The sequence below is a fragment of the Quercus lobata genome, chromosome 4 (genome assembly GCF_001633185.2).
Source record: "Quercus lobata isolate SW786 chromosome 4, ValleyOak3.0 Primary Assembly, whole genome shotgun sequence".
In the NCBI taxonomy this organism is placed as follows: Eukaryota; Viridiplantae; Streptophyta; class Magnoliopsida; order Fagales; family Fagaceae; genus Quercus; species Quercus lobata.
The window spans coordinates 12749012-12762626 of record NC_044907.1 but is presented as its reverse complement, the minus strand read 5'-3'; the positions used below and the strand labels follow the sequence as shown (position 1 = coordinate 12762626).

Below are 13615 nucleotides of genomic sequence, written 5' to 3'. Positions count from 1 at the left end.
AGTCCTTTTGAGATATAGCGTAGATGTGGCTAGCGCTTTTCCTTGGGTCATTACATATGGTATCAGAGCCGGCCAAGTAATCCCATGTGGGTGCAGAAGCACTACCGCACAAAGTAGGCCCTAACGAGGACGTTAAAGATTTAAGTGAGGGAGATTGTGATACCCCAATTTGATTGATTGTGTGATGTCTGTGGGTGTGTGATGAGTCCCACTTCGGATATTTACTGGGCAGATCTGGACTTTATTAACAACTATAAGGAGTTTCAATTGTGACTAGTCCTTTTGAGGTATAGCGTAGATGTGGCTAGCGCTTTTCCTTAGGTCGTTACAATAGGACCACATGATACTTTTCCACATGCAAACTCATCTCATACTTTATTCTGTTGTGTTTTATATGCAGATGGCTAACTTGACATTCAATTTTGAGATTCATCATGGTGGCCAATTTGTGTGGAACCCAGATTTGGTATATTTAGGAGGTAGTACTTCTTTTGTTGATAATGTTGACCCAGATAAAATTAGTTATTTTGAAATACAAGATATTTGTTCTGATCTGGGGGCAGTTAGTACAAGTAGATTTCATTATCTTATTCCTAGAGGTAATTTGGAGCAAGGGTTAAGGCTTACAAATGGAGATGATAATGTAGTTTATATGTGTGAGATTCATGCTGCATGGCCTACAGATAAGATAACACTATATGTTGAGGGTGGTGAGGAACCACTTGCAGTTGAACAACCATTTGGTAATGAGGAAGTAGCAAATGATGATGATGTGCATCAGAATGGTGATGATGTGCATAAGGTGGGTCAGAATGATAATGATGTGCATGAGATGCATGAGGGAGATAATGTGGATGCTGAAGGAGGTGGTGGACAAGATTTTGATTAGTTAGAGGAAGGGTTTGAGGGGCTAGATTTTGATGATGATATATTTGGAAATGTAGATGATGGGCCATCTACACAAGGAGTTAGTGTTAATGCAGCAATCCCACATAGGCCCTCTGAGGGAGATAATGGGCCATCTACACATAAGGATCTACATGTGTATGCAGCCCCACATAGGACTACTGCAGCTGACAATGACCCACCTTTTGAAGAGGGTGAATGGATTGACCCACCTCTTGAAGATGATATGGAAAGTCTAATAGGGTCTGATGATGATCAGCCAGCACCAACTACTGCAAAAGAACCTGAGTTTATTGTCCAAACTGACATGAGAAAACCAGAGTTAAAGAAATGAATGAAGTTTCCAAATCTAAGGTATTTAGGGAGGCATTGAGGGAATATGCTATAAAAAAGTCAGTAGATATCAATTTCAAACTGAATGAGAAAAAGAAGATATCAGTTTATTGCATAAATAAATGTGGATGAAGGTGTTATGCATCTCAACTACCTGGGGAGTTAACATTCCAAATAAAAACATTCAATCCAGAATGCACCTGCCCTAGATCCTTCAAACACAGCCAAGTGACTTCAAGTTATGTTGCAAAGAAGTTTATGCAAGAGTTTGACAAAAATCCCAATTGGAAAGTGGCTGATGTTCAACATCATGTGAAGCAAGCACTTGAAATTGACATAAGTTACAGTCAGGTGTATAAAGCAAAAAGGAAAGCTACTGACTTGATTACTGAGGATGAATAACTACAATATGGGAAGCTTAAGGATTATGCAGAGATGATAAGATTGAATGATAAAGGAAGTAGGGTTATTTTGCAAACTAAAATGGAAGATGAAAATGCACAGCCCAAATTTAAGAGAATGTATATCAGGTATAATGCACAAAAAGTTGGTTTTTTAGGAGGTTGTAAATCAATCATTGGTTTAGATAGGTGCCACCTGAAAAGGAGATTTGGGGAGCAAATATTTTCTGCCATAGTTAGAGATGCAAATGATAACATTTTCCCAGTTGCATTTGCTGTTGTTGAGCAAGAGAACAAAGATTCATGGGTATGGTTTCTGCAGCAGTTTTCAGATGACATTGGGAATCCAGAACAACTTAATCTGGTCTTCATCACTGATAGAAAAAAAATGTATGACCTACAATTGTATTAACATATTTAACCCACATATTTAAAGTTCAATAATACATGCTTCAATTCATTACAATTGTAACTAACATATTTACTTGATCTGTTTTGTACATGAATTAGGGCCTTATACCTGCAATTGAGATGTTGTTCCCAACTTGTGAGCATAGGTATTGTGTGAAGCATATCTATAATAATTTTAAAGTGGATCATAAGGGCTTGGAGTTGAAGGATGCACTATGGAGATGTGCTAGAGCCACAACAATCAAGGAGTTTGAGAGAAGAATGCAGGAAATGAAGAATTTGGATGTCAAGGCATGGGATTATCTTGCTAACATCAACCCTACACAATGGTCTAAGTCTCACTTTAGTAGTAAAGTTTTGTGTGACTGTTGGAGTGGATCAGAGTTAGGCTCATGACCAAACAATACAAAAAAAATGAAATGTATGGTAAAATACACTAGAAAGGTGTATCCTAATATTCAAGACAAATTAGAGAAGTTAAAACATGAATCTATACCTTTCGATGTTACTCTAGCAAGCAGCTTCATGTATGAGGTTGATAATGGTCGTGAGAGACATTTGGTTGACTTGGCTAAGAAAGAATGCAACTGTAGGATTTGGGATTTGATAGGACTTCCTTGCAAACATGGGATCTCTGTTATTGTTAAGAACCTGGAGAAAGTGAAGGACTATGTGCATTCTTGTTACTTGAAAAAGACATTTGCTAAAACTTACAAAAAGATAATACAGCCAATGCCTGGCCAGTTTGAGCGGGTTGAGACTAACCAACTTACTCCTGTTGCTCCTCACGTGTATAAACCACCTGGCAGATTACCAAAGCAAAAAAAAAGAGATCATAAAGAGCCAAGGAACCCTTATAGAGTTTTTAGGATGAACAAGAGAATCAAGTGTGAGAAGTGCAATAAAGGAGGACATAATGCAAGAGGGTGTAAGGCAGGCATCACTGGTGAAACTCCATGGCAGAAAAGAGATAGACTAGCTAAATCAAAAGCTATAAGTATTTCCATGTTTTGAACTATATTCATTTCCTCAAGTATTTCATGTGTATGTAACTTGTACTACCCTCTTTGCAGGCACAAGGCAGTAAATCTACAAAAACAAAACAGATTGCAACACCTTAAACTGCATCTCAGCCACCAAGTACTAGATCTCAACCTGTATACAGAGCTTTTGGTCAAACTGCATCTCAACTTGCACCAAACAATAGATCAGAGGCAGCAACTCAACCTCCAACTAGATCTATGGCCAATTGGTTCTCTTCATCCTCACAACCAAGCTTCCATACCCCTAGAGAGACATGGGATTCTTTACCATCTCAAGCACCTCTACTTTCTTCTATTTTGTTTTTTTTTTTTTTTTTTTCCCTCTTACTTGCTATTATTGGACCATCTTGTTAACTGCTGGATTTTGGTTATACAGCCAAGTGCATCTGTGAGCACTAGTAGTGTACCAAGTCAAGGAAGTGATACTGCTGTTGCTAGGGGATTTAAAGGCAGAAAGTTTCAACCAGTTGGTAGAAAGAGCAAGAAGACAGCTAACAAGGACACCAAAAGCAATAAATGAAGATAGAAGATGTTAAAATTTCAACCACTTTTTTTGTTATAGTTCCCACTTTTTTTGTTATAATTCCCATACTTAATGTATTTGCTTAAGCATGGTCAAGTGTCAAAAATAATATTGGCAATTTTGGTTGGAAGATGTGAATGTCTAATGTGTGATGGACTAGTAGTTGGGTTTTAGTTGGAAGATGTGTAAAGTCACAGGATTTGCCAAAAATAATATTGGCAATTTTGTATGCATGTGACATAAAGTCACAATAATTGACACAAGATAAAGTATTTTGTTGTGTTGTGCTTGTCTTTGCTTTTGGTGGATTTACACAAGTGTGCTTTTGGTGGATTTACACAGGTGTGCTTTATGGGCAGGGTAGGTGTGCATTAACACAGCAAACATGTTCCATGTTTCATATATTAATCTTGCATTAACACAAGTGTATGTATTGAACCAACATGTTCCATTCATGTTATTAACATTTTCACATAAAACTTTGTGCCAATATATATCAATCACAGAATAAAGTAAAAAAAAAAATATATATATATATATATATATATATATATATATATATATATATATACTAAAGAATATTTGCACTAAAACAACACTTTCCATTACTTTCCTTTTCAGGAGATAGAAACAATAATCAAGGACTTTGTATTTCAATTACCCAATAACCTTTCAATATCCCCCCAAGCATTATGGCAGATTAAGGTTCCTCATCCTTACATTGTTGTTCACTGAGGCAAAACACAACACTAACATTACAAAAAATGAAAAATAATCATGATAAAACTAGTGCCACCTTGTACAATCTCTCACTCTCTCTAACCCTCTTAAGTTTCTCCCTAGCTTCTACATAAAGCTCATGAGTTTCTCTTTCCCTCCGGCTAGATTTTTCTTCCATTTCCCTAGTTGTCATTTCGCTCTGATTTGCAAGCTGCAGTTCATTCTCAAGCATACTTATCCTTTCACGGTCACTCTTACAAGTTTCATTATCCACCCACTGAAAGAAGCCATATTTGGGACCAACATGATCATTACAATTGTAACAATTAATTTCACAGTTCATAATTAATCACAACTAATAATTTAATTCAATTCAATATACAACAATGTAATTGTTTCTTACATTAAATTGACTACAACCAAGGAATCTTCTTCCATATTTACCAGGCTTTCGACTTGTTCATTAGGCACAATTCTCAATGGTACATAAATGACCATCTCCGGCACGGTAGAAACCGCTAGTTATAGAGCCATTGCCAGTTGATGAAGACATAGCAAAAATTTATTACAAGCTTATAGACCAATAAATCTGTTACAAGTAGCATAGTTCAAATTTTCAGCATGTGTGATAGCATAAACCATTGTTAACACTTATCAAATTAAGTAAGATAAACTCACATTGAAATCCTGCATTAATGCATTGCAAACAAGGTTGAAATCCTGCATTAATGCATTGCAAAATCCTGTATAATGTTTCTTTGTGCTTTGAGGTGAAAGTAACTAAGGTTTGTAGTTTTTCCCATGAACATGACATTTTAACACAAAGTGATTGAATCATAGAATAAATCTAGACATACTCAAATTTTTGTTAGGAACAAGCGTATTTAGTAAACAGAGCAACAGAGAAAACTACTCAAAATAGAAAAGACAACTCCACATTGGTATGACATCTTTAGTCTTTAAAGATAGTTGAGGACATTTCCCAATCTGAAAAAATAATCCTGTTAAGAACAGTTTTCTAATTTCTTTCTTCTTTGGATGAATAAAGAAAACATATACATATGTTTTACTCTATCACAAATTATAAGCAAATGATTTTTCTGTAATTGTGATTATTCATGAAATAAGAAGGTCAACATGCTTTCTCTCCTTAATAACTTTACAAATTTGATGTTCACTAATAGAAAAACCTGAAACTGGAAGCCTGGAACTACTCCCCGTTGATCTCCTACAAGCTCATTAGGGCAATTGCTTTTTCCTTAAGAAAGAGTGTGAAAGTTTTTATCTTTCAATCATAGTAGAATATTGGACAATGTTCCAATGTTAGGGGGAATGCTTTCTCATTGTTGGTAGCTATAGACAAAACCAATTGGTTACTAGGAGTGAATGTACTAATAAACTTCTGCCAATGAGTTTCAACTTGCTATAGACTTTTTAAACTATGTTCTTTATCTGCTAAATTAATCAAAACTAATCTTACATTATTAAATTTCATAAAGTCCCTTTACTGAGATCAGATGGTGATCCTGTTATCTGTTAATTAAAATAATCAAGTTATGACCTTGATGCTCTCTTCTTCTTTTTTCTTTTCTAAAGTATCCCCAATGCTTCAATTTCTATGGTTAAACCCCCCCCCCCCACCTACCAACACTACTCTAATACCTCCCACTGTCTAACTGCTTAGTTGCCCAAAGCCAGTTGTCCATATCCTAACTAACTAACTAACTATATTAACTAACTCTCGTGCTATACAATACTAGTGTGGAGAATATAAGTACATACTGTCAACAAAGCAATTACAATTATCACCTATAGTACAATATCACTGTACACTCTAGCAACACTAATGGATGCACACCTCATTAGCTACACCTGCATGCCTCATCAGCAACTCATGCATCCTTCATCAGCAACTCACACACGCACCCCACCAGCACCACACATGCAACACCACACGCACAGCTAATCAGCACCACATGCACACCTCAGCACCCAACTAAGTAACACACTCACACACTTCTAACAATTTCACAGTTTGTTAACTTTTGCTAGTGGACACTTTTTGCCCACCTATTAACTTGACTCACTACTTTTTGTCAATCACTCATAATTGTGAGATTGAGCATGAAAATGGTTGTGTTCTTAGTATTGATGGTTGGAATCTTACTGGGTAACAGAAGAACAGTAACGGTGAAACTAAATGAATAAAAACCCAAGTACCATGATTAGCCAAAATAAAACAGAGACTTTTTAAGTACCATCAGTACAATTAAAACGTAACTAGTATCCCCACGTTGATGAATACAAAAAAAAAAAATGAAACATAGATTTGCATTTAAATCATCCTTGCAACAACCGAATTTCGAAAAAAAAATTTAAAACCCTAGGTTTCAAAAATTAGATGAACAGAGCATATGAAAGTAAAAAACCAAAACTTGAAGCTCACCCAAGTAACAGATGAACCCAGAATCAAGAGAAAACAAACGGATCAAATACAAAAAATCAAAAATATAATTATTGCACAATGAACTCACTCAAGCAATAAATGAACCCAAAATCAAAGCTCCTTCTTCCTTGGGTTACTTGCATGATCAAAGCCCAGATGACGGTTCTCAGTCAACCAAAGCACGTTGCATTGTGACGGGTCTTCGTTTAGTGAGAGAGTGTTTTGATCTAGATGGGAGTGAGTTTTTTACATAGTATGTGTTAGAGTAATGGTGAGGGAAGAGGTGGGTTACGGCACAATAACGGTGGGAATCACAAGTAGGTAAAGTGTCAAAATTTAAACCACGGGTAGGCACATCAAATTAGAGGCAAACCACAGGTGGGTAAAGAGTAATTATCCCAAAGATTAAAAAACTCTTATATCCAAAATACCAAAACATTTATTCTAAGTTGACTTCAGGGCCTTCACCATACAAAGGCAAAAAAATCAAATGTAGAGGTAAAAAGATGAAACAAGAACAAGATTGTCTTTATTTCACTTTAGATGGAGGAAGTCGATTCAAAGATGATGATAGATCTTCCCCTTTTGTAATCTTTTGCTTTTGTTTCAATAAAAACAACTAATGTGCTGTGAAAGAAGCGAGGAAGCCACTAAAATCTGAAGTGATAACTAACACGTCAAGCCTAGCCCAAACTAACATGACGTATTTGACTGGCTTGGGCTTTAAATTTTCTCCTTATCTTATAGTGGGTTTTAATAGCATGGGCCACTTTTATTGACTGAGTTTTCATTCTTTAAAGGTTGGAAGCCTACACAAAATAATTGTATTCTTTAACCTAGAAATGTATCAATCTTCTTATGGATTCTTGGACAAACCCTCCCTTCGTACCTTCTTATATGATCTCTTTTGGTTTGCAACCTTTGCATCGTCATCACTTTTATGATCTCCATCATAGTAAGTTTATCCCTACCCTCCAAAATCCAAGCATTGAAAGACTTTGTTATGTTGTTTACTAGAGTGTCACTCTTGCTTCTTATATTAAAAGCATGTCTGTTCCATGTTCTCACATCTAACTTCACAAGTCACTCATATGTCTTCACATCTAGCTTCTTCAACTCATCCATTTGGAAGTCAAAAGAATTTTTTGTTGCTGCCCTAGCAACATTCCACATTGCATATAGAGAATAGTGGGGAAAAAATTTACTTGAATGAGGTCTCCAAAATGAACAACATATATTTCATCATGTAACCCAAAATCTATAAATAATTATCAAAGTTTTGAAAAGACTTCTACATATTCATTTTAGCAATAAAATATGGTATGTTTTCTATTATACAAGCACTGATGCGAGTGCTATATATTGCCTCCTATAAGGAGACTTCCAAGCAAAACAAAAACATTATACCAAACCATTAGCTAGTAAAAGTTAGGATTCAACGTTTCAATAATTATTAACATAGAAGACCTACTCACTAAGATCTTTCTTGTTTGCCACAAAACCAAATCTCTTTATACCTATTCTACATTCAACCTAAAAAGATTAATAAGAATAAAAAGAATCAAGGAAAATCTTTTTTTATAGTGGATGTGATGCCCTAGATTAAGTGGGTGATAATTGGGTGTGTAGTAAGACCCACATTTGACATATATTGGGTTGATCTGGCTTTTAAAACTATGGTGACCTTAATAGTTCTTCAATTTTTTTTTCTTGGTCTTCCTAGGCAATCAATAAACGTTGAAGTAGAAGACATCGAAACATTATTGGACCAAAAGAGAAGTATATTAGGTATCTACGGGGAGACTTTTAGTTAAAAAATTAGTGAAAAATACCATTTTGGGTCACTATCAATTTGGTCCATAATATTTTTTAATTTGCAATCAATTTGGTCTTTATATATCGTTGGGGCCCTTGGAAGTTGAGACAAAGGCTTTTGAAGTGGGGATTCAGCTTGCGAGGAATGTCGGAATTTAGGATTTCATCAATTGAAGGGGATTCTTTGATATTGTAAAATGCTCTCTGTGGGAACACACCACCTCCTTCCTTGGTGGCAGCTATTATTTCAGGTATGACAATGATGTTTGGGGATCTTTACTGTGTTGAATTTTCACATACTCGTAGACAAGGTAATAAACCAACTCGCTTACTAGCAAAACATGCTCTTTGTATTATTGATTTTATTGTATGGATGAAAGATAATTCTTGCTTTATAAAGTAGGCTCTTACACATGATGTATCGTTCTTATTATAAGTTTTAATAAAGTTTTCAGTCTTCTTATCAAAAAAAAAAAAAAATTAGTCTTTATATTTTTGTAGCATTTAAATTGGTTCACATTATTTTCAATTTGTAACCATTTTGGGTCCATATCTAGGTTTGCAGTAGTTGCTAAGTGGACATATGTGTCTACTAGTTGAAGATTCACTTTTTAATCTCACCTCTTGGATCAAACAATTTTTTAATTTTTTTTAACTTATCAAATTTTTACATCTCAAGTCACAAGTATTACTAACTCCAGTTAAGTTAGAACGTGATCAGTTACCTTTTTTTCTCCCACCAAAAAAAAAAAAAAAAAAAAAAAAAAAAAAAAAAAAAACACTTTTCACCGAATCTAGAAAACCAGTTTTCATTCAGTACTTATCGCCGAATCTAAAAATCAGTTTGGTCGGCGTACGATGATGTTTTATTTTCCACACTCTCCGGGAAAAGTGGAAAACATAGACTATGATCGGTCTCTCTGCTATTTAGAAAGGTAAAAATAACTCTGTCTCATCTGATTTTTATTATCAGAACTATCATCTTTCTCTCTCTGAATGATTCTTTGATGTGATGCAAAAACCATACAGGTAGTAAAGGTAGCTTCTTTTGTATTGTTTGAATTTATATTGATTAATCTTCATGCTCTGTTTGGTTGCTGAGACGCAGAAATTTGGTATTTAATTGAGAGAAATCAATTTTATTGTCACAAGAGGAGGACTATGTTATGACTGTCACAATCTTATGGAATCCCTTTTCATCCTATTTGTTTTTCAGAACTTTTGAGACGTTTAGGCCTCTGAATTTCATGCTTTGTGTTTTCTAAGACAAAACTATATTTTGGAGAATTTAATGCTGTGGCTGTGCAAAGGCCTAGGTAACTGAGTTTAGAAAGGAATTTGAGGGACTAAAAAAGGCTAGAAACTGAGAGCATTAGGGTGGGAAGATCAGTTGTCTATGTATGTGATGTAAGTGTAGAATTTGAGATAGGGGATGGGGTTGTAGTTATAAGAGAGGAGGCACATATTTCTTTTAATACATTTTTTTAAAGAAAAAGATAAGCTTTAAAATATTTTTGCAGGTACTTATAAGAAAAAAAAATTAGATTCTATCATACAACAACAGACAATAAACAAAGTAGTAAAGATAGATTCTTTTTTTTTTTTTTTTTTTTTTTTTTTGAGAATTTATATGGATTAATCTTCTTGCTTTGTTTGGTTGCTGAGAGAGAAGTTTGGAATTTAAAATGAGAGAAATCAACTTTAAGAGAGGACTATGTTAATGCTGGTTTTTTTTTTTTCTTGCATTTTAAAAATCTTTTGAGAAATTAGGACTCAGAATTTTCATGATTTTGGTTTTCAAAGACAACTTTATTAAAGAATTTAATATTTTTGATCAATGAAATATTGAGTTTTGAGGTTTGGGAGAAATTTGATTATGGTTCTTTTTTTTTTCAACTGCACACTATTCACAAATTGTGCAGAAATTCAATTCCCAGCTCTTCTTAAGCTCTTTTCAATCAAAAATCAAAGTTTTATTTTTTTTTTTTTTATTATTATTTTTTTTTCCCTATTGAAACCACATACTTTTTTATAGCAAAAAACCTTCATGTAACTCACCCAACCACTTTTGAGTTTTTATTAAAAAAAAAAAAACCTCATAACCCTTTTCTGTAACTGTTCTAAATCCACCACTAGCAGACATAGACAAAAATTCCAAATTTTCCTACATCAATTTTAACTATATGAATAACTGAGTGTGAAAATCTGGTAGGAGGATATGGTCTAGTTTGGATATCTGCCTATATGGTGAGTAATTTCTACTTCTTTGATGTGGCTGTTTGGACTTAGAGAGAAAGGAACTCACGCATATTTGAAGATAAAGAATGTTTGATGAATCAACTTAAGTCACAGTTGGTAGGCACTTTATCTGATATACTTTCAAGCTGTCTTTTCTTTTCTTGTTTTTAGGGTTCTGTAGTACACTGCCTGTATACTTGGACCTATTGTTGTCCTCTCTCCTCTTCAATAAAATTTTATTTTACTGATAAAAAAAACATCAGATACAAAAGATGGGAGAGACTCAGGAACCAAAATAGCAGAAAAATTTTAGTTCAAACAAAACCTGGCATCCTTGCACTCCTTCTTACACTTCTAATATAGTTAATATTCTGATCTAGTTCCGAACCTACCAATTTTCTTGTGTTGTGCCTTTCCCTTCCTCCAAACAGCATCGATTTTGAACTTAATCCAGCCCCAGGGGACACCACCCTTCTTCCTTATCCCTTTCTATACTATACTTATCATTTGCATTCTTTGGGCAAAACTTGCCATAACAGCCTTAATTTTCCTTTGGAATTCCAGAGGGTCCAACTTTACTTTTTAACATAGTTTCTAGCTATGCATCCTCCATACTTTGTAGAAAACAGAGAAGCATTATGGGAAACTGATTGAATACAATAATAACTTATCCCAGTCAAATATATCTATGAAATGTTTTTTATGTGACCCTTAACATATAATGGAATCTGGAGAATAAATTAAACACTCCAAATGTCTTCCACTCTGCTTCTTCAATTGGAGTCAAATGTCAATATAGGACAAAAATGAACTGTATTTACAGGTCTTGATAACTGTACTAACTGGGACATTAGTTTGGACCTCTGTTATATTGTAACAATTTGGTGTCACTGCAGATTTTTGAAGTGATTATCTCTGTTATGACTTGGGTTTATACTTTATAGTAATACTTTCTTGTTTGTATCATTTGCAGCTTGTTATAACTTGGGTTTTTGTTCATAAGAAAAATGGAAGTCATTTTTTCAAATCAAGATTTAGCAATGGAAATTTTAAGTCGCTTGTCAGCTAAGAACCTTTTAAGGTGCAAGTGTGTCTCCAAGAGATGGATGAGCCTTATATCTGATCCATCCTTTGTGCGTATTCACCATCAGAGGTCAAGATGCATTTTGGGACTCCTTGTTCAAGAGTTTAAGGAGTATGGGGGCAATTTTCGTGGAGATGATTATTTCCTTTACACTAGTGTTAATGGTGAATTGGGCATTTTTAAATTGATGGATGAAAGTTTCCCTCAACCAACTTCTGTCATTATGGCTTCATGTGATGGACTCATCTGTTATAGAAGTCGTCGGACTAGGGATGTAGAGGTGCTGGACATAGTTGTTTGGAACCCAATGACCCAGGAACGGTTAACCTTGAGACCCACTGACTGTCATGTTGGTAGCATCTTTGGATTGGCTTTCTATCCATTTGGTTCTTCAGCAAAGATGATCCCTTGCTTTAAAGTGGTCAGCATTCAGCATGCAAAACATGACCAAAATTCCTACTCCTTTGTGATCTACTCATCGGAGACAGGGAAATGGAAAACTTCCCTTGAAGTTTGCTATTGCAAGGATGAGCTTCACAAGAACAAACATATTTATGTTAATGGAAGGTTTTACTGGTTGACGAGCAATCAGAACATTATCACTTTTGAGGTGGATGAGGAGTTATCTGGAGTCATTACAGTACCAGGTTCTAAGTGGTTGGATGGAGGTGCAAGACTGGCTTGCCTTGGGGATTCAGATGGGTATCTTCATTATGTGTGTATAGATATGTCTGAACTTAGGGTCTGGATGTTAACAGATCATTGCAAGCCCATTTGGGTTCTTAAGCACCATATAAATATAGATCAATTTGGTGAAGAATCAAGGGATCATTATATCCATCGTGTATGGCACTCTACTGAAATGATTGGGGATTCGTTTGTAGTGGACGCTCAAACTTTCCATGATGAAGTTGTGTATTTGTCTATACGAGGTAGGTTATGTTCATACGATTTCAAAACTGGAAGGCTAAGATTCTTCTTTAATGGTTCGTACCTGAGGCATATGACTAAAGTTCAGGCCACTGTGCTCCCATATACACCAACCTTGGCAACAACTGGCCTTCCCTGGTTGAAACAGAATTTTGGTAGTGCTTCTATTTCTTTTGCTTCAACATCTTTTAATTACCAAGGAAGACCTAGAAAAAAATTGAAAACAAGGAAGACCTAGAGAAAAATTGAAAGAACCCTTTAAGGTCACCACATTTTTAAACCGCTGCTCATTGAAATGGAAGTAGTCAGTGCATTTATATAAATTAGTAAGCATGGACCGGTCAATTTCATTGGCCTAAGTTTTTTTTTGACATGGCCCCATGGGGGATGCTGTTTGCCTGCGGTACTAACTTCTACTTATTTATTTCTTCTTGTATTTGTTGCTAAGATTATATGGGATTTGTTGAACTTTTGGTTTCCATGTAATTTTGATCATTGACTTCTAATTTTTAACCAATTGATAGAGCATGAACATATTGCTTTGCATATTTGTTGCAGATCAATTGTAAGCAATTTTTTGCATCTTTACTGTTTTCATTTTCCTAGCCAAAATGAGATTTTGTGTTTTTTATTTTTATTTTTTTATTATTATAGTTGAATTTGGATTTTACGATCTTTCCCTTTTTCTAGTTGAATTAGGATTCTGTGTTGTTTGTCTTTTCCTAGTTGAAGTAGAATTTCGTTATTTGTTTTCTTAAAGGAATA

The 13615-nt window shown here is 34.9% G+C and overlaps 1 protein-coding gene across 2 annotated transcripts; it reads left to right on the top strand.

Moving 5' to 3' along the window:
- The first annotated feature begins 9420 nt into the window (after positions 1-9420).
- Positions 9421-13395, top strand: LOC115987510 (putative F-box protein At1g55070). Of its 2 annotated transcripts, none has more exons than XM_031111079.1 (2): positions 9421-9533; positions 11810-13395. In XM_031111079.1, exon 2 carries the CDS (start codon positions 11844-11846, stop codon positions 13086-13088), a length of 1245 nt encoding a protein of 414 aa, XP_030966939.1. In that variant the 5' UTR covers positions 9421-9533; positions 11810-11843; the 3' UTR covers positions 13089-13395. The 2 variants fall into 2 exon arrangements, with proteins under 2 accessions (XP_030966939.1, XP_030966940.1); XM_031111080.1 differs by lacking the exon at positions 9421-9533 and adding an exon at positions 10860-10953.
- The last annotated feature ends 220 nt before the right edge of the window (positions 13396-13615 follow it).